At 35.9% G+C, this 20,358-nt stretch overlaps 1 protein-coding gene across 7 annotated transcripts in view; it reads right to left on the bottom strand.

Annotated features, from left to right (window-relative positions):
• The window catches only part of Spopl (speckle type BTB/POZ protein like), a 70,644-nt gene that overhangs the window by 11,068 nt on the left and 39,218 nt on the right, over window positions 1-20,358 (bottom strand). For 4 of the 7 annotated variants that reach the window (XM_028868663.2, XM_028868666.2, XM_028868667.2 and 1 more), the window contains 6 exons: window positions 17,481-17,617; window positions 17,030-17,151; window positions 16,640-16,791; window positions 15,026-15,153; window positions 6,980-7,157; window positions 6,847-6,902 (listed from right to left, as the gene is read on the bottom strand). In XM_028868663.2, coding sequence (XP_028724496.1) covers window positions 6,847-6,902; window positions 6,980-7,157; window positions 15,026-15,153; window positions 16,640-16,791; window positions 17,030-17,151; window positions 17,481-17,558 — 714 coding nt within the window. In that variant the 5' untranslated portion in view covers window positions 17,559-17,617. Of the gene's footprint in view, window positions 1-6,846; window positions 6,903-6,979; window positions 7,158-13,070; window positions 13,168-15,025; window positions 15,154-16,639; window positions 16,792-17,029; window positions 17,152-17,480; window positions 17,618-20,358 lie in introns of those variants that run through there. The other 3 variants (XM_028868668.2, XM_028868670.1, XM_028868669.2) reach the window with 3 other exon arrangements.

The raw sequence follows: 20,358 nt of genomic DNA, 5'->3' as shown, positions 1-20,358 counted from the left end.
TCTATTATTGAAAACAGCACGCACATGCACACACACACACACACACACACACACACACACACAAATAGGAATGGATACATATATGAATCCATATGAATCTTTGATAGTAATTAAAAACATATTAATATTTTCAAACTCTTTTTACATCAAAGTTAAGTAAATCTGTAGTAACTTAACCATCCAAAGCACAGTATAGGTAATTCTAAGAATGAAAACATACACCTTTTTTTTTTTTTGTAAGAGCTTACATCAGTCAGAAAGTAAATACATGGATAGTGTGACCATGTTAAGTATTATCATGTGGTAAGCTTATGAATTTTCATAATTAAAACAGACAAAATACTGCAGCCCAAATAAAATTCATCCATGTTCAGTTTCTGATCACAGTTTCAGAGGCCGATTACTGACATTTCCCTGGCTGAATTTTAGGACCTAATATAACACCTAAACCCTATAACCACATACACTATTCACAGTTATGAAGCAAAAGAAGAGTCTGTATGTAATTTTGATGAAAACTCACTAGCTAAGAACACTTGCTTTTGCAAAATGCCATGTAATATTATTTCTGTTCCTTCTGTGCTTATTTGAGACATACTCCAGTTCAAGTAAGACCAGTTGCTTTTATACTTTGAAGCCTTATATCCAATTCTCTTATAAGATAAAGGAAGCAAGAAGTGTAAACACTTCAGAAACCATCCTGGATCATTTTTGTTAAGTCAAGGTGTTAGGAATATAAGTGAAATCATTTTGTGTAACTTAAAAACAATTTAGTGTGACTTGTTATATGTGCTGCCTAAGCTTGCCACCAGGGAGCTTTGATAAAGCTAGGCATCAGAAGGAAGCCCCAGATTAGTACATAGCCCAAGACAGGCCTTGATATGCTAATGAACTAACCCCAAGGTGGTACTGATATGCCCTAATAGAGCAAAGCTATCATCCAATGAAATGATACAAAAAATTGGAATTTTGGAAACGGTCCCTAGGATCACACTACTGTGCTCCAAAGAAAAGTTTCTCTAGCCTCAGTTGATACTCAGTTGCAAGAAGATGAGAGACTGTGTGGCCCTGGCTTCAGTGAACACTGAACTTCCAGAGCTGTGCAACACCAGGGGCAGTTGCTGGGCTCATATATGCCTGCCTGTCAGTTATAAAGCCACTTGCCTATGCTCTAAAGGATCTCCTGGGACCTCTACCAGTGCCATCCCCCGAGCCTTTTCACTCTGGATATGAGTTCAGCCTGCAAGCTTCTGATGCATCCCGCTGGAGAAGATTCCCCAGTGGAATCTCACAACAGCTTTTTCTTCCCAGTCAACTGTTCCCCATTTGGAGATTTATCTATTTGATTTTTAAATTAGTACGCTATTATAAGGGATGTTTGTGTGAATAAACCAGGCATATTTGAAAGACAAATCTTGTGTGAATATCCTAATTGCTGAGCACCACACAGCCATTGGCCACTGCTCTGCACACATGTCATGGGCTGACACTTCCGACCTCATCCTGTCACTCTGTGAAGTCTGGGAGTGTGTAGGAGACTTTGGACTCCATCACTGGCCACCCTCTGAGGTCAGGGAGCACACTAATACTTTAGACTCTACCCTAGGATATGATGGGAAGTAAGGAAACCTAAGATATCAGACCCTACCCTGGGTCAACATTTCAGGTCAGGAAGTATCAAATCTGACCAAATGGAATAAAGTTTAAGACCAATAGCAAATTAATCTTGAATAATTATAAAACTCATGGAGATGAAATAACACAATCATTAATGATAAAAAGCAAAGAAATCAAGGAAGAAATGTAAAAATACATGGAATTCACTGAAAATGTAAACAATACAACAAAACCTCTGAGACTCATTGTAAACTGTTTGAAGAGGAAAATTTTATAGCTCTACATTCCTACATTAAATATTCAGAAAGAGCAGAAATCAACTGTTTCAGCAAAGTGACAGGATACAAAACCAACTTAAAAAGTCTAAAGCCTTTCTTCCTGTATACTAACAACAGACACATTAAAAAGATCATGGGCATGCTTCCACTCACAAGGCCTCAAAGAAAAGAAAGTCCCTAGCAATAATCTAACCAAGCAGGAGAAAAACTGCTATGATGAAAACTTTAATTACCTATAGAAACTGACTGAAGACACTAGATAACAGAAAGACCTCTCAGGCTCATGGGTTGGTAGAATTCATATTGTGAAAATGACCACTCTGCCAATAATTTACAGATTCAATGTAATTCCTATCAAAATCTACACAACATTCCTCACAGAAATACTTTTAAAAATCCTAATACACATATAGAACCACAAAAGACAGAAGACAGCCAAAGCAATCCTGACAAAAGTGAACACTACTGATGGGGTTACCATTTCAGATTTCAATATAAAACACAGTGCCATAGTAATAAAAACAATATGATACCAGGACGAAAACATATATTCAGACCAGTGGGACAAAACTGAAAACCCAAACACAAGTACATGTAACTACAGCCATCTGATATTTGATAAAGATGGCAAAAATATAAACTGGAGTAAAGATAGCTTCTTCAAGAAATCGTGTCAGAAAAGCTGGATATTTACATGCAGAATGAAATTTAGAACTGTGTCTACCACCCTTTACAAAAACAAACACCAAATGATTCAAAGACTTCAATGTGAAATGTTAAAATCTGAGACTACTAGAAGAAAACAAAGGATATAGGACATAGGAGTAGGAATGCCTTCCTGACTAGGACTCCAAGTGCTCAGAAATTAAGACCAAGAGAAATGGGAACTCATAAAACTAAAACACTTCTACACGCACACACACACACACTCATAAAACTAAAACACTTCTACACACACACACACACACACACACACACACACACACACACCCCAATCCAGTGAACATCCAGACCCATAAAGACTGGGTTGGTGTAAGTTGTCTCTTGTCTCTAGTTCCTAGCTACAAATCTTTTTTTTTTTTTTTTTTTTTTTGGTTTTTCGAGACAGGGTTTCTCTGTGTAGCTTTGCGCCTTTCCTGGGACTCACTTGGTAGTCCAGGCTGGCCTCGAACTCACAGAGATCCACCTGGCTCTGCCTCCCGAGTGCTGGGATTAAAGGCATGCGCCACCACCGCCCGGCTCCTAGCTACAAATCTTAAGATGGGAGTACATTAGCTGGATTATCCTCATAAAACAGAAATGCAAAAAGCAACCATGGTGTCTGGGGCTCTAGAGAAGGAACCAGCAGGATAGAAATGCTATGAAGGACATGGGAAAATGGAGAGGGCTTTAAACTGGAGAGAGGTGGGGAGGGCAAGAGGAAAAGGGGGCGGGGAGCATAAGTAGTGTACATATAAAAAAGCCACAGAAAAAACATTTCCTAGTTACTAAAAAATGCTTTTATAATATATATGCATGCATATTTGTGGAGGGGGAGGCGGGGGGGGGGGTGGCGCGCGTGCGCGAACGCATTTTTATTTTTAGAAATGTTACACCACTTAAGGTGATAGTGTTCCTCCAAGAGCCAAAGACTTTCTAACAAAAATCTAAATAGCAGGCATGACAAACCTCCCTTCTAGTTGCTGGACAGAGCAATACTCAAAGCAATGTAGGCTATCACTGTTGCCCTTGGATGCCTTCCAGAATATGAAGGTTAAGTCCCTATTGCTGAAGCCACCATGCTCTTTGGATAGGACTCAGAAGAACTGAGCTGCTTCAAACCTTGAAGCTTCCTCCCTGAAGACTAGAAGCTGCAAAGGAAGAAAAACAAAGAATAGCCCTACCAAGCTGTGACACCTACAAACCACAGCAATGACCAGGAAGGCAAGATATCTCTAAAGGTGGAATGGTGGTACTAATATCCTGGGAGTAGCTATCAGCCATCCAGCTGGACTCAAGACCTGCTCAATAGGAGGGAATTCATGCCTGGTACCGAAAACTAGCTGAACACTCATATCTGGTGAGGCTGTGGAACCTAAGAGACCCTACTAGTGCTATTTGCCCAAGCCAGTAGAATCTAACTATATTCTCATAAAAGTACAGCTCTCATTCCCCCATGAAAGGGCCGCCTTTTTGCAGTAGAGGAGAACATTACAGAAAACCACAACTGGTAAAAATGCAGAGAACTTGCCCAGTGTGCCCAGCCCTAATGGATACATCTGTAACACAATCCTTACACCTACAAAAACATTACAGAAGTGGAGGTATAGAAAGATTATAAGAGCCAGAGGCCCAGGAAGTCTGCTGGATGACTCCATCTTCCATATGTGACAGGGAAGCTCTGCCAATGAAATTTCAAAGCTATAGTGGCCTCAAGAAGAAAATCTTAAAAAAAAATAATAATAACGTAATGATGCACCTTTATGCTTTGGGGAAAACTTAAAGAATATGACTAATATTTCTGAGAAGCTTGGGATATATTCAGCAGATCAAAATCAGAATTTAGGGATAGAAGGAGCTAAGGTAAAAGTACAAGGAATTGATACCTAAACTGTAACAGAAAATCCTCACACCTACAGAAAAAAATGGACTTCCAAACACCAGCTTCATTTAGAACCCCAAGTAGACATGACCAGAAAAGAACTTCTCCCTGACACATCATAGTAAAGAAGTCAAAAATACAAAGTAAGGGGGCTGTAGAGATCGCTGAGAATTTAAATGCACTGGCTGCTCTCCCAGAACACCTGGGTCCAGGTTTCACACTGTGCCTCACAGCTATAATATAATGCTAGGGCCATTCTTAACAGACATAGAAAACAAAACAAAACAAATATAAATCCCACAGACACACATTCCCCCCCAAAAAAAAACTGTCTTAAAACTCATACAGAAGTGCAAAATACTCTGGATAACCAAAACCATCTTGAATAAAAGAATACTTATGGAAGTATTACAATACCTGATTGCAAGTTATACTACAGAGCCACAGTAATAAAAAATAGCATGCTGCTGGCACATAAACAAGACACACAGATCAATGAAATAGGAAGAAAAAACAGTGTAAATATAAGTCTATGTTCTACAGATATCTGATAAAGACGCCAAAAAATTAGAAAAAAAACTTTAATAAGTGATGTTGGGAAAATTAGTATCTACGTGCAGAAGACTAAAACGAAAACCAGCTTTCTAACCTTGCTTGAAGGAGGGAGTAAGAGAGGGAGGGAGGGAGAGAGGGAGGGAGGGAGGGAGGGAGGGAGAGAGGGAGGGAGGGAGAGAGGGAGGGAGGGAGGGAGGGAGGGAGGGAAAGTGCATGCAGGAAGCACAGGAGAGAACACACACTTCAGTGGATCAAAGAACTCAACATAAGATGTGAACTTCTGAAATGCCTAGATGAAGAAATAGAAAAGATACTACAATATGTAGATGCAAGAAAGGACTCTAAAGATGACTCTGCTAACTCAGGAAATAATGCCAACAATTAACAAATAATTAATTAAACCTCATATAATTAAATGTTTCTATACATCAAAAGAAACTATTGAGCAAAGAGACAGGCTACAGAATGGGAGAAAATCTTTACCAACTACGCATCTGATTAATAATTAGATAATAATTAGAATATACAAAGAACTAAAAACAAACTAAAAATCAAGAAAACAAACATCCCAGTTAAAACGGACCATGCTTTAGAGCAGAGATCTCTTAAAAGAAGAAATACAAATGAGTAATAGAAGCAGTGGTCAATATCCTTAGCCAGTGGGAAGAAGCAAATTAAAATTCCTTTGAGATACCATCTTAACCCTTTCAGAATGGCTACTATGAAAACAGAAAATATGCTGAAGATGTGAAGAAAAAGGAACCCTTTATTCACTTTTTATGGGAGTCCAAACTGATAAAACCACTATGAAAATCTGTGTGGATATGGTCTGCCACATGACCCAGCTATACCACTCCTGGGAATATATACAAAAGAATGTATGCCTGGCTATAGAGAAACTTATACATCCATGTTCATTGCTACTCTATTCAAAATAGTCAGGCAATGTAAGCAACCTGGAGGTCTCATCAACTGACGAGTGGATAGTGAGAATGTAGTAAACATATACTTTGAAATTTTAATTAGGTACAAAAAATGAATTATGAATTTTTTAGGTAAACAGGTGGATTTGTAAAAGACTATATATTATATGAAGTAATCAGGCCTTGGACAGAAAAATTCCCCATGGTCTCCCTCAGGATCCTAGCTTTGAATTCTCAGACTGTGATGTTTAACTTGGAGAGACTATAGCAAGGGTCTATTAGTGGAAGTAAAACAAAATATAGGCCTAAAAGGAAGAGGACGATAGCAGAAAGCATGTGCTATGAAAGTAGAGGGAGGAAATACTAAGGATAAAAAAATTTACTTACATGGGGAACAAGTTGGGAGACACAAGAGAAGTAGGTGAAGAGATAATCAAAAGCAATGACAAAAAAAAAGCTCTACAAAGCTTACTATTATTTTGTAAGTTGATTTATTAAAAATATAATTTAAAAAATGTGTGAACATAGGTATTCCAAATGGGTGGGTAATGTATGCCGCAGAAGCCAGAAGTTACTCAACAACATTTCCAGTGTGGTTCCTCCTCCTACCTCTCTCTCACTACGGATGAAACCCAAGGCTTTCTGCACGGAGGCAAGCGCTCTAGCAATGAGACCATCAAAATATCTGTTACTTAGGATGTTCACTGAGCATTCACATTGAGAGGCACCTACTGTTTATTTCAGAACACATTTCCCCCAATTCTGTGGTTTCTAAAGTTCTTCTCTGTTAGAACTTTAGAACAAGAACACCCACAGACATTTTTTATATGTGCATTCTATCATTATACATGTACACAAATTAAATAGTATTAAGCCTTTTAACAACATTTACCTTTTTGCATTCTTCCATTTCATGTTCAAACATTGCATTAAAAACTGGGGATCGAGCTATAACAAGAATAAGCACCATTACTTATTGCACAAATTTATTTAAAAAATATTATATTATCCAAAGGAGAAGATACCTGCAAGCACAGACTTATGAGCTTTGAATTCTTTTCCTCTCACAAAAAAGCAGCAATCTGTAAATCTTGTGTTTTCCCAGAGATTACCTAAGTCTTCTGCTAGTCGACATTCCGGCACCTTCAAAGTGTTTGTATTTGTATGTCCTGAGACATTGACTGAATCTTGAACCACACTCACCTGATAAAGAAGACAACAGGAAAACATATTCATACAGTATTATAAATAATCAGTTACTATGTGTACATTTAGTTTTTTAACTTACAATACCTTGGTTAATTCAATATATTGCTAATTAAAAATCCTAGTACCCTCCTAAACAAATTTAATATAAGTGAAAGAAATAGCACAGAAACATAGAAATAACCTAAATCGTTTTCAGTAGTGACACTGTATTTAAATAAATGACTTATCAATTGATTAAAAAGCTCAGTTATTACAATCACAAAATTATTTCCTAATAGAAACTCCACAATATCATCAAACTTGACAAGTTGACATTTTTGCGGAGGAATTTTTATTGTTTTTCACTTACAGTTCAAGCCTATTAACATTTCACTTTTATTACACATACAACTTGTATAGTTAACATGGTCCTTTAAGGTCCAGCCTCAAAGTCCCTTTTAGGGTTCAGAAAAAGACCCTACAACAAGCAAAGGAAACCTAATGATCTGAGGGCAAAAGAATTGGTTCACACTGTTCTCCTTCTATTTATGTCTATTTCTTGTTCTCTATTGTTCTCCTCTTGCTACAAAGTTTCCAGCTTACATACATTCACAATCAGCAATTCTTGGCAACCAAGGAACAGGGCTAGAATGTCTCAGGGTCATAAAAAGCAGGTAAGAGTTACTAACAAGGCAGTAAGTGTCAGCTTCTTTTATGGCACAAGGTGGGAGTGGTAAGTAGAAATTTCCCAGTGAGGTCAGCTAGAGATTAAATCAACATGGGAATCTAACAGGGGATCTCGTGTACATCACTACATTCCTGGATGTGGGTAGGTACTAAGCTAAAGGTCTATAATCAGTAAAATCACAAGCAAGGTAAAAACTGTCTTTATCTTCCATGTGCTGCCTTCTTCCCCAGCAGGCAGAGGAAGGTTCAGGTATCTGGGTAACCAATGTAAACAACAGCTGGAAACACGCAATGTTTGGTCCACGTTAGCATTTTTACCAAATGCTAGCTAGCTATAAAGAAGCTTTCAGATCTAAGGATCAAACCTTTACCCTAAGCAGTTAGAACAAAGAAAGAATCCAAGCCTATTTGGTATAGGATCCCCAGTCTGGCACCTCCCAGCCACCCTGGTCATTTGCAGCGTAAATCTCGGCAGTGTCTATGGTAAGATTATCTTTCTCCAGGAATGAGTAAATGGTTAATTGCTTTTTCTGTTATCTTCTTAGGGTAAAACTCAAGCAGTAAATCTTTTAAGCTAAAATCTTGTATTAATAAACAGAGGTGAAAATAAATATAAGGAGTTAAGAATTTGTTTAAGGTTAGTGCAAGGTTAGCTTAGGGCATAATTTCTCTTATCTGTTGGCAAATCTGAGAGCTGTGTGTGATTCAACAAATTCAGACATGTCATAATTCCAAGTCCTTGGGCATCTGTGAATGTCTCAAATGAGATCCTTTTGCCTGGACACTAACACTGACCAACTGTCTGCTAACAAAAATAATTGCAGGAGGGCAGTCTTCTAAGTTTATATGGGGAAATGGAACAAAGATCTGGTTGTAAGAACAAAGGTTTTGACTGTGTGACTTCTTTCACACATTGCTGGGGGAAGTTATCCAATATACCAATGCATAGGGGAAATTGTGCTCAATAAATGATCAACACACTGCTAAATCAGTGGGATAAATCCCAGAGCTGTAATAGATGGGAAGAGCTAAGGCTTCATGTAAGAAATCTACATGAAGAACAGCCAATTCATTCAAAGGCAATAATTCCAACATGCATTGCAATGCATCAGAATATCCATGTTTCTGGTAGGTTGACCTTCTAAATAACAGCTGAAATCTTACTGCATAATTATGAGGCCTGCAGCATATAGTTTTCAGAGACATAAAACTATTACTATATAAAAATTGCAAACTTCGGGCTGGAGAAATGGCTCAAGAGTTAAGAGCACTGCCTTCTTTTCCCAAAGGACCTAGGTTTGATTTCCACCACTGACATGGAAGTTCTGACCATCTGTAACCTTATGGGATACAACACTGTTTTCTGGCCTCCATGAGCACCAGACACTCTGGTGGTACAGAGAGATATAGATGCAAAACATCCACACACAGAAAATGATAAAATAAAACAAATATAAAAAGGAAAAGAACTTAATTATTATTCCAAGAAGTTTCAACATCAGTAGAATGGATTTAAATATCTGCTAAATTTATTTATTTATTTATTTATTTATTTATTTATTTATTTATTTATTTATTTATTTATTTTAGTGTTCCACGCTTCCTTTATTTCCTGTCATATTTATTAGTAATGAACAGAGATCCAGCAGGGACTCTCTCCTTTGCTCAGACAGGAATTTGAGAATATAGGAAAAGGTGTGGCCTTTAGAGGCACCTAGATCAGTCTTGGCCTTCTTTTCTTCACTTAGACTTGCGTACGCTGACTCTACACCCCATGAACATGAATTTCTTTATCACAAATAACTGAGATGATACACATGGGGGTGAATCGCAGAAACAGTGCTTAGAAAACGACAGGGGCTCTCCTACTATTTCTTTCACATAGTTCACAGTCCTATAAGTCATCACCTCCAGGAACCATGATGTTTTCCTGAGTGCATTGTTGTATACAGAGAGCAAGTCTGTACATTAACTGATAAGGATTGCCTGGGACAGGTTATCAGAAGAGTTGTTAGAGAGCAGGGGCTGGTAAGACAGAACCAAGGCTGCCACCACTGCAGTCCCCAGTCTTCACTCCATTTTGCTCAAATTACATGGGTGGTGGGACACCTAAGATTAAATGATTTCACGGCAGTAGAATTTGTACATCAGAGTAGAAAAAAGCTCACAACTAAAGCCAATTGATTTAAAATTTTAAGTACAAGAAGTCCCACAAAAGTGACTATAAATATCAAAGTTTACAAAACTTTAGGGAAAGTCCAAAGTGAGTGCAATATAAATGTACTTTAGTTTGTCACTTTGCAGACACTTCATATATCTGTGAAATCATAAGTAAGAGTTGGGATAACTTTGACACTGCTTTTATGTAGACGCCACTAAATATCATTGTTTACTGAATCAAAATAACTTTCACATCACCTTTAAAAGAAAGCACTCCATTACATTATGTTGGAAATTTCATATTACAATAAACAACAAAAAAGAAGTACTTCAACTAACAAAGCAAATAATTCAGAGCAAATGGACAATTTTTAAACATTAAATTTCACATGCTATATTAGTTATGTTTTTAAGTGCCAAATATTGGGAGCCTTTGTGATAAAGCAATAGAGAATTGAATTCATTTCTTGAAAGCATAATTTAAGGACACACACTGGGCTTGGGAGATGGCTTAGTTGGGAAACTGCCTGCTGTGCAAACATGAGGACCAGAACTTGCTCTCTAGCACCCACGAGAAAAAAAAAAAAAAAATTACAGCTCCAAATGTAATCTTAACACTGGGCATGCAGAGAGGAGAAACCCTGGAACTTCTATTTCCTTGTAACAGTTATGATCAAAAGTATTTATGACAATAATCTTAAACCGGGCAGTAGAGGTACACACCTTTAATCCCAGCACTCGGGAGGCAGAGCCAGGTGGATCTCTGTGAGTTCGCAGCCAACCTGGTGTAGAGCGAGATCCAGGACAGGCTCCAAAACTACGCAGAGAAATCGTGTCTCAAAAAAACCAATCCCGCCCCCCCAAAAAAAGAAAAAGAAAGAAAAACACAACAAAACAAAAAATGTAAAAATAAAAAGTATTTATTACAATAATCTTATAAGATGGTATTATAAATATGAGGGCCAAGATATTATGCACACAAAGCCATCCATAAAAGTTCTATCTTAAGATTTCCATCATTCATATTATCTAAAATTTCAGTAACTTCAAAGAGAAAAAAACACTTGCCTGATCTTTGCTTGATTGTCCTATTTTACTATGTATCACAAGTCAATGATACAAAAATAAAATGTGCTGATGTAAATAAATACTCAGGGTTTATCTAGAAATAATTTTTAGTATATAATATATTTAATTGATTATATTAAGCATTATTCTTGAAATTTTTGGGTAGAAATAACTGGATCTGTTTATTAACTTGCATAAATTATATAGTAGTTATAAAAAAGTATGGTAGAATTTGATTTTAAAAAGATTTCTTAAATTCTATGTGTTGTCTCTAATTCAAGATAATATATTTATGTGTATGTGTGTGTATGCATGCATGTGTGTGTGCTGCAAGTACACAAACGTCATACTACCAATGGGAAGGTCAGAGGAAAACTCTGAGGAGTCAGTTCTCTCATTGCACCTTGTTTCTGAGGTTGAGTCTTTCTTGTTGTCATGTTATTTCTAGCTAGACCACCATTTCTCTGATTCTCCTGTCTCAGACTCTCCTTTGCCATAGGAGTCCTGGGATTGCAGGTACATGTCAAAACATTTAGCTTTTTATGTGGGTTCTGGTCATCAGGCATGTGTGTGGCAAGTGACTTTATCCACTAAATTATCTCCTTGGGCCCCAAGATAATATATTTAATGTAAAAACTTGGAAGAAAACAGAAAAGAGAGAGAGAGAGAAAAAGAAAGAAAGAAAGAAAGAGAGAGAGAGAGAGAGAGAGAGAGAGAGAGAGAGAGAGAGAGAGAGAAAGAAGGAAGGAAGGAAGGAAGGAAGGAAGGAAGGAAGGAAGGAAGGAAGGAAGGAAGGAAGGAAGGAAGGAAGGAAGGAAGAAAGAGGGAGGGAGGGAGGGAGGGGGAGGGAGAGGGAGTGGGAAGTAAATTATTGAATGAACGAATCAATAAGAATGAAAGAAAGCAGGCATTATCATCATACTTGTGGAGCACAGCTGCATTCTGTATAAATAATCATAATTTAAAGAACTTGTATTCCTCTTATATCACACATTTCAATTCAGATGGAAATTAATGACCTAATCAGAATTGAGATGTGATGGGTTCATTGCTTTGATATCTATAATTTGAATGATAAAAATTTTGAGGACTGGTAATGAACAACTTTATTTATGGAACCTAGAGAGAAAAATTCAGGAAGAAGGCTGAGATTTTCTGCTGACTTAACACATAGTTCTCTTATTAAACTTGCTACTGATTGACCCTAAAGATATAGCTTAAAACGAAGACGAACATTTGAGGGGTGTAACTGAATGTGTATCTAGCTAACAAATCTGGTTCTTCTCTTCTGTGGGACTAAAGACAATACTAGTTCTAGCTTTTAAAAACCTGAACCCTCCAAAACCATCCTATAAGGGAGCTGCTACTAAATCCACAAAGTATTACAATATTGTCTCTCTAATCAACTACTTGCTTAACCTATATACTCACTCCAAAGGCAGAAACTTTTAAAAGTCTAGCTTTATGTATCTCCTAGAAAAGATAGCTAATAAGAGTTTGGGGCTTTCAATTTACCATTTTAAAAGTTCTGGTGACAGCAACAGGGTAGTCAAGTTTTTACTTTTCACAGCTAAGAGTTCAGAAAATAAAACCCATCTTCCACTCATTACCGAAGTGTTTTTACAGTCAAGTCAATCTGAAACCTCATCAAAAGGAAAATGTTTTGTTGGTTTTCTTTAATATGCCCTTAAGAATGAATGAGTTTAGCTTTATGAAAAGCTTCTCATGTATTTTAGCTATACATTTTTTTTCTGTTTATCAAAGAATGCCATAGATCTGCAGACTATCAAGAATTTAAAAATTTTTAAGGTTTCAAAAGATGAGTGACTCTGGCCAGTGTTTTCTTTCTCTAACTTATTCTGAATTCTTGTTTGTTGCATCACTTTGGAAAAAGGAAGCAGAGCTATTTACACTGTTAGAAATTTTCATCTAACTCTTGCCACATGTGCCACTACATAGACAGCAAGACTAAGCTATGTCTTGCTTAAAAAGGGTAGCCCCCAGCTGCCTTACCTGTCTACAGCACCACTTGCAGTGGAGGGGGAGGTGCCAGTTCTTTAGGGAGGGCAGTACAATGCTTCCTCCTCTTCTGCAAGCAGTGTTGAAGATGCTGTAGAAGGAAGGGCATCCATGAGAGGAGTGGAAGGAATGATGGAGGGCACAGAGAATGTTGTTTAAAGGTGAATTTTGGCCACCTATGCTAAAGGTAGTGTCCAAGAGACAATGTTTGGGCTAGTGAAAAGCACATTTCAAGATCTAAAAATGGGATCTGATTATCACCAACTTAAAAACATGTGTCATAATATATTCTATGGGTCACCAGATGTATTTAGCATATAGATACCAAACAGACTTCAAAACTGCATACTTGAATAATCCTAAAATTAATTTCAGCCTTAATTCTGAATTTATTGATTGTCTAGGTTCCAGTACATACACCCAGGAAAATATCTATTAACAAACACTATTTCAGTTCTATAATGTAGACTATTTAGATTATTTTCTAAAAAAGGTTCATTCATTTGTTGTTGCTTGGGTTTTCTTTTTTAATACATTACTCAAATAATCTTTAAGGACCATTAAATTCTAAAATGACAGTTTAAAAAAAACTAACATTTTCAAATAAGGGTAAATTCTAAAATTCTGGAAGAGTCCATGCAAAAGGCAAGAACTTAAACAGTATAACCTCTATCTATTTAAAATACTGCTTAAATACCTGCTTATTACAAACAAATACTTCAGTTTTTCCCTTGAAATAATGAGAAACTCATCAAATAATTGTATTTATAACAAACAGATTATATAGTTCATTTACCCAAGTATTTTTCTGTGGTCCTATTTCAATTCCAAAACATGTATCAATACGATATAATACAATGACACACAGTTGTAATCTTGAAAATATAATCCTTCGGTTTACTTAAAAAAAAAAAAGAATCTCATGGTTTTATATAAATAAACCTACCCAACGATAAAAATGACAGAAGCAAGCCCAAACCTAAAATCAACACAAATCATAAGAGTAAGTTCCTGGTAGAAGAAATACTTATAATTTTCAAAATAGGATGCTTTATGAATATAAATTAAGCACGTATGCTTGCCAAATTATATGATCATGTCATTAAAATCTCAGATTTGTTTCTTAGACTATTAACACATATTTGACTATATTAAAAGTCCAATAACTTGAAGGACTAGAAAGTTTTCCAATATTTTCCACATGCTTTTTTATCCAAACTAACAAACTGTGAATAATAAAGTAGAATCAGATTAACCTAAAAAACTGGCTCTCTATATCAGAATTACTTAGAATGAAAAAGATATTAAATAAACTCAACAAAGATATACATAAGAAGCTTCTTCAATAAGAAGGATTTAGTATGTGGTAGGTATAACTAATCTAACAACTAGAGATATGATAAAAATATAGACCACCACATCGATTTGTAAGATAATTTTTGTCAGCTTTTTCTGTTGAATTTACAAAAGAACTTATGAAATATACCAATTACTTTAATTTTAAAAAGTATACTCAGTATTAATCTAGCTTGTATTTTTGTCATGTGGTGACATATTGGGTACCCTATTAAACTTGCCTGAGGATCAGAGGACAGAGCCAGCCACTAGATTAGACATAGAGATCAGGCAGTGGTGGAACACACATTTAATCCCAGCACTCGAGACCTCATGCCTTTGCTTGAGAAGCACGCATGCCTTTAATCACAGGAAATAATATTGCCAGACAGAGAAAGGTATATAAGGCATGAAGAAACAGGAATTCTCTCTCTCACTCTTGAGGCTGAGGATTTCATAGAGGTAAGAACTAATGGATGGCTTTTCTGCTTCTCTGATCTTTCAGCTTTCACTGTGATATCTGGCTCTGGGTTGAAAGAACATCTAAGATTTGAACAACATTGCCACATTACTAAATAAACCATGAAAGTCTTTATTAATAAAAACATACCCACCTCACAGAATAATGTAAGCTTGTCATCTGGTAAGAGACCATTGGCTTCATCAAGCAAAAAATCTCTTCTAATGAATTTTTTAAATCCCCAGTCCTTCCCCTGTACAAATCGATAAGCTCTTTGGCTTTCTGGTAGAAAACAGAAGTTAAAATAAAACAAGTATCAAAGATACATTTTTTCTTAATGGTGAAGAAATATACATTTACAGGACATAAATAATCACTATGATATATCAGCCATGTGTGTAAATAAGGTATCTAAAGAAATATGTCAAGAAGAATCAAACCACTACATTGTTGCTCAAAAGTTTGGCCACAGTCAATGAACTTAAATTAAGACTTATGACTCTCCTAAGCGAAGTCATCAAATCTGCTAGAAGGGAAAGATACATAAAGACACACAGAAACACGTTCTCGTTCTCTCTCTCTCTCTCTCTCTCTCTCTCTCTCTCTCTCTCTCTCTCTCTCTCTCTCTCTCTCTCTCTCTCTCTGTCTTGCATGTGCACACACACAACTGCCCCTAAAATAAAACAAATTCAAAACATACTGACATAGGCATAAGTAGTCATCTAATCTAATTGCAAAATAACTTATTAGCTGTTTCTCCCTTAAAACTAGGTGCTTAATCCATTACAAAACCTTTTAAGCTCTGCTGGCAAACCCATCCTATTTATTTAAGTTTGCTGAATTATAGAAAACTTCAAATTTGTAAGAACACTAATAAGCCTCCTACCATTCCCAAGACTTTAGATATAATCTCATAGAATATACTTTCATACATAAAAGGCCAAAAGACGCTTTCAGTATAATTTGTAAAAGATTTTGATAAATACCTAAGATGTTTCAAACATCTCAGATATTGCTCAATTGTATACTGTAAAATACACAAGATTCTCAGCAGAAAGTATTCATTACATATTATTATCTATACAATCAGGATGTAACTTTAACTAAAATATTCTATTTTAAATGTCATATAATATGGAAACATAAACATTAAAAAGTGTGTGTGTAATAAGTTCCTTGGTTCTTTGATTCCCTTCTAGAAAGTATTTACAATTCAGTGTGACAGGTAATAGTCTATTATCCATTAAAAACATTGTAAACATTCTCTAACATTTTTCTATTATGAAGCTCCAAAGTAAAGCATTTCCACTAAGGTTAATAGGCTCTGAATAACAGAAAAATTGATTTTCTTTCATTTAGTGTTAGTTAACTGGTAAAAATAAATCCCAGGGACAAACTATGAGGCCATTCCACCTCCTTTTTATTTTTGCCCAGCAAGAAGGCAAGGGAGGAGAAATTCCCTAGTGACATGTACCAGGCATCCTGTTTTAGCAGCAACTATTTTTCCAAGTGACAAGTGAAAAGTCATTTTAGGGGTATGAAGCAGTTAAACTCTAATATTATTTGAAGTACTTCTATATGTCTATGGAAGCTAAAACTTATGAAGAAACTCTAGCTAGAATGTGAAATACAAAATTAAATAGTAATGGTTACAGGTAAATTTTTGGGCTGAAGAAATGTAAGGGAGGAAAATAATCCAAAACTTTTCCAGATAAAATCACTGTATGTAGATAAAGAGACTTCTTCATCCAGTCTACCAATCACTTACCCATTGCTTTTGTTTCTTCCCTTTTAGCATTCAGAAGGGAAAATTTGAATTTTGCTCGAACCTCACTTTTTGGGCAGCTGACTAAAAGCAAATATAAGGACAAATAGTCTTTACTTTCATCATCTAATCCCTTTGGGTTTACCCTCAGGCACCTAAAATAAAACAATAGGTCACTTAGAGGAATTTAGTATTTGACATTAACAAAAAGACAGGCGATACTGAATCACTTGCAAATTATATCACAACAACACTCCTGTAATAACTCCATGTTTTTTCCCTTTCTCCATTTTAGTAGGAATTAATTACTAATTTAATGTAAAATTATATTAATACAACAATAAACCCAAAGTAAGAAAAAATATAGTTAAAAAATATAGTAATAATGCTTACCATTTCATTTTATCATTTGGGCCAGAAGAAAATGTTGAACTCTTTAACACTTCACCCATTTCTTCTCGACAAAAACTGAAGTTATTAATAGTCCACATGTAGGAAAATTTCACCACTTTAACCTATGAGATCAGAAAGCCAATTTTTAAACTCAGGACTTAATCTCTTAACTTGTCACGAGTCAAATATTCATTCTAATCCTTTTAGCAATGATGTCACACTGTTTTACAATTTTATAGTAATACTTGTCATGACTAGAAAATTTAGTGACATGCATCAAATGCATTTTTTTTTTTCTTTTTTTTTTTTTTTTTTTTTCGAGACAGGGTTTCTCTGCGTAGCTTTGCGCCTTTCCTGGAGCTCACTTGGTAGCCCAGGCTGGCCTCGAACTCACAGAGATCCACCTGCCTCTGCCTCCTGAGTGCATCAAATGCATTTTAAATGGCTGTACCTGTGTGTAACACCAGCTTTCTGCAACAGGGCTAGGAGACATATCTCCAGGCAGCGGTGGAGTAGGTTCCCGAGACATTGCCACCTTATAACAGGCTTAAGATTCATATAGTATCCCCACAATCTTGAGTAATTTAGCTACAAGAAAAGAAATTAAATTTATTGATCAACCTTTGAGAAAATCAGGAGAGAAAATATAAATTGAGGAAATTACTATTAAAATTAGATTTGAAACAACACATTAATAGTTCAAATTTTAGAAATTTTTAATAAATCAAACCATAAACATCTGTCAAATACACATCTGAAGTCTAAGCAAATACTTATATATGACACTATTTTTCAAAGTATCACAAATCAAAAATATTCATGTAGCATATTATAGAAACCTAATGACATCAATGTCTTGATTCATCCTCTGCCATCACTTCCTGAAATCCAAAGGGCCATGAGCAAGTTATCACTAACTACTTGTCATCATCTGCCAGTTCCCAGTTCTTACCAAAGAACCCCAGACTTCAAAAAGAGCCTACAGAGAATGCAGACAACTTGGATGTGTCATAATACTGTATCTCTGTCAGAGTGTTTCCTTCACAGATGGACTGAATCATGTATTTCCCTTTTAGTTATCTGTTCCTGTACCAAATCAACTGGATGCACAATCAACAGTCTATCTGGGTGTTGTTGAACAGCATTTGTTTGAGATATTCTCCTTTCTCCAATTTGTACTTTTGCAAACTTTGTCAAAAATCAGTTGGTTGTACTTGCATGGGAAAATTTTGATATACTAAAGCAATATATTTCATTATTGTTGAACTATATTCTTTTCTTCAATGTTCACGTCTTCCACTCTCCTCCCATCCACTGACTGTTGTTGTTGATATTGCTAAATATACTGTACTGTGTAAGAGCAAGGAGAATCTACGTTTGATTTAAGAACCGATAAAGAAACCACATTAATTCTATGGAGGGATATACTTTCGAGAAGACAACAAATCCTTCAGTAAATAAATAGAGATAACTGTCTCTAAAACTGTAGGACAGTAGTTTAAGATGAGAAAATGAAGATTGAAGTAAGCCACTTGAAAGACTGAGAAAAAATGAAGCTATAAAAGATAAAACAACAAATAAAATTGTTAATGAAGAAGCACTTTAAAACTCTGCAATATAGACATGAAGCAGGAGCCAGGAATCACTGTGCAGACCTGGATCCCTAGGCAGAGAGCAAAAGGATCATGGAAACACAACCTGGTCTGCATGGAAAATTCCAGGAGGATCTACTGGAAAGGGAGAGAACTTAAGAGCCCCACAATGGAGAGGAGGGCTATGAAATTCTGTATTTGGGGGGGAATGACATTTGTACTTAAACTCACAGCTACAGTTGCCTGAAAAGGGCCTGCACAAGGTTTGACCCATCCATTCATGAATGAAGGGCTTTCCACATGGGGCCCAGACTATTGATAGCTGATGGGTGTTCAGGGAAAGAGAGTCACTGTCTTCAATGGTGTAACACTACTGAGATATTTAGACTTGACTGAGATAACTAACAAATGTGGACTACATGAGTGAGGTTAATAATAACCAAGCAAAATAAGAATTCAAACTTGGGCCAGTGAGATGGCTCAGATGGCAACAGCTCTTATCATCAAGCCTGACAACATGATTTCTATTCCTTAAATAAGGAAAAACTGATAAAGAAAGAGAACTAGCCACATGATAAAAAAAGAGAATTGACTCCTGGGGTTGTCCTCTAAGCTCTACATGTGGGGCATGGTATACAAGTACCCCCTCCACAAACCAAAAATAGTAAAACAAACAATCAAACCAAACACAGACAAAAATTACCAATGAAATATATTACTATGAACTTCAAAATGAGGGGAAAAAAAAACAAATGAATGTGGCCTCATTTTTCTACTTGTTGATTAAAACCTAAAAAAAACAGAATGATTACTAGTCTCACAGACATTTTTCATGTTTAAAAGGCAAAATAACATTTCTAGATATGTAAAACATGTATACCATACTCACCTACTTCTTGAATGAGATAAATTCCCTCAAATTACTTCCCAGTCAGACAGAGGAAAACAACCCAACAATCTCCATAAAAAGCAGTTCTGATTTTTATCCCACTTGAATATGAACAAGAAATTCATGTTTTAAAAGAGATAGTGGCCAAGCATGGTGGCACACACCCATAACCCTTATAACCCCAACACTCAGAAGCAGGAGAACAATGACTGTCATTGTGAGACCAGCCTGGGCTACATAGCAAGACCTTTTCTCAAAAATAATAATAAAAACAAACTCTTAAAAGACTATGATTAAATAAAATAAGTTAAAACAGTAATTAAAACTATAAAATAAGTTATTTTTAAATACATAAAGGGAATATATTCATCTTATTTTTTAAAAAGGTTAGTGGAAACTATAAGCGAAATTTGATAAGGTTTGGTATACAATAAGAGACAAATTATAGTTCATTTATCTACAATTATTTTAAGTAGCTGACACTGATATATGCTCCTCAAGCTTGGGAGACATTAATTTTAATATGAAATATGTAAAATTAAAAGCAAATAAAAGAAATAAGATTAAGAAATTGGTATGCAATAGATGAGAAATCTTCAGTTAGACGGGAAGGAGGCTACTGAAGAATAGGGTAATCTCTAAGGCTTCTCTAAAATTATATTTGAATGGAAAACCAGAAGATTAAATAACATCAGACACAAGTCAAAGCCAGTAATTTGGAGAAGAGAAGGGCAGCAAATGTGAATGCCTTGGGCAGAAAAGCCTATGAGAGTCCTGACAATACCAATAGTAATCAAATGTGTCTGGTGTCATTTCAAGATTTTAAGGGAAAAATATACATAAATTAG

This window comes from Peromyscus leucopus, chromosome 4 (assembly GCF_004664715.2).
Source record: "Peromyscus leucopus breed LL Stock chromosome 4, UCI_PerLeu_2.1, whole genome shotgun sequence".
Taxonomy (NCBI): Eukaryota; Metazoa; Chordata; class Mammalia; order Rodentia; family Cricetidae; genus Peromyscus; species Peromyscus leucopus.
Note: the sequence above shows the minus strand (reverse complement) of the source record. Positions and strands in the feature narration are given on the sequence as shown.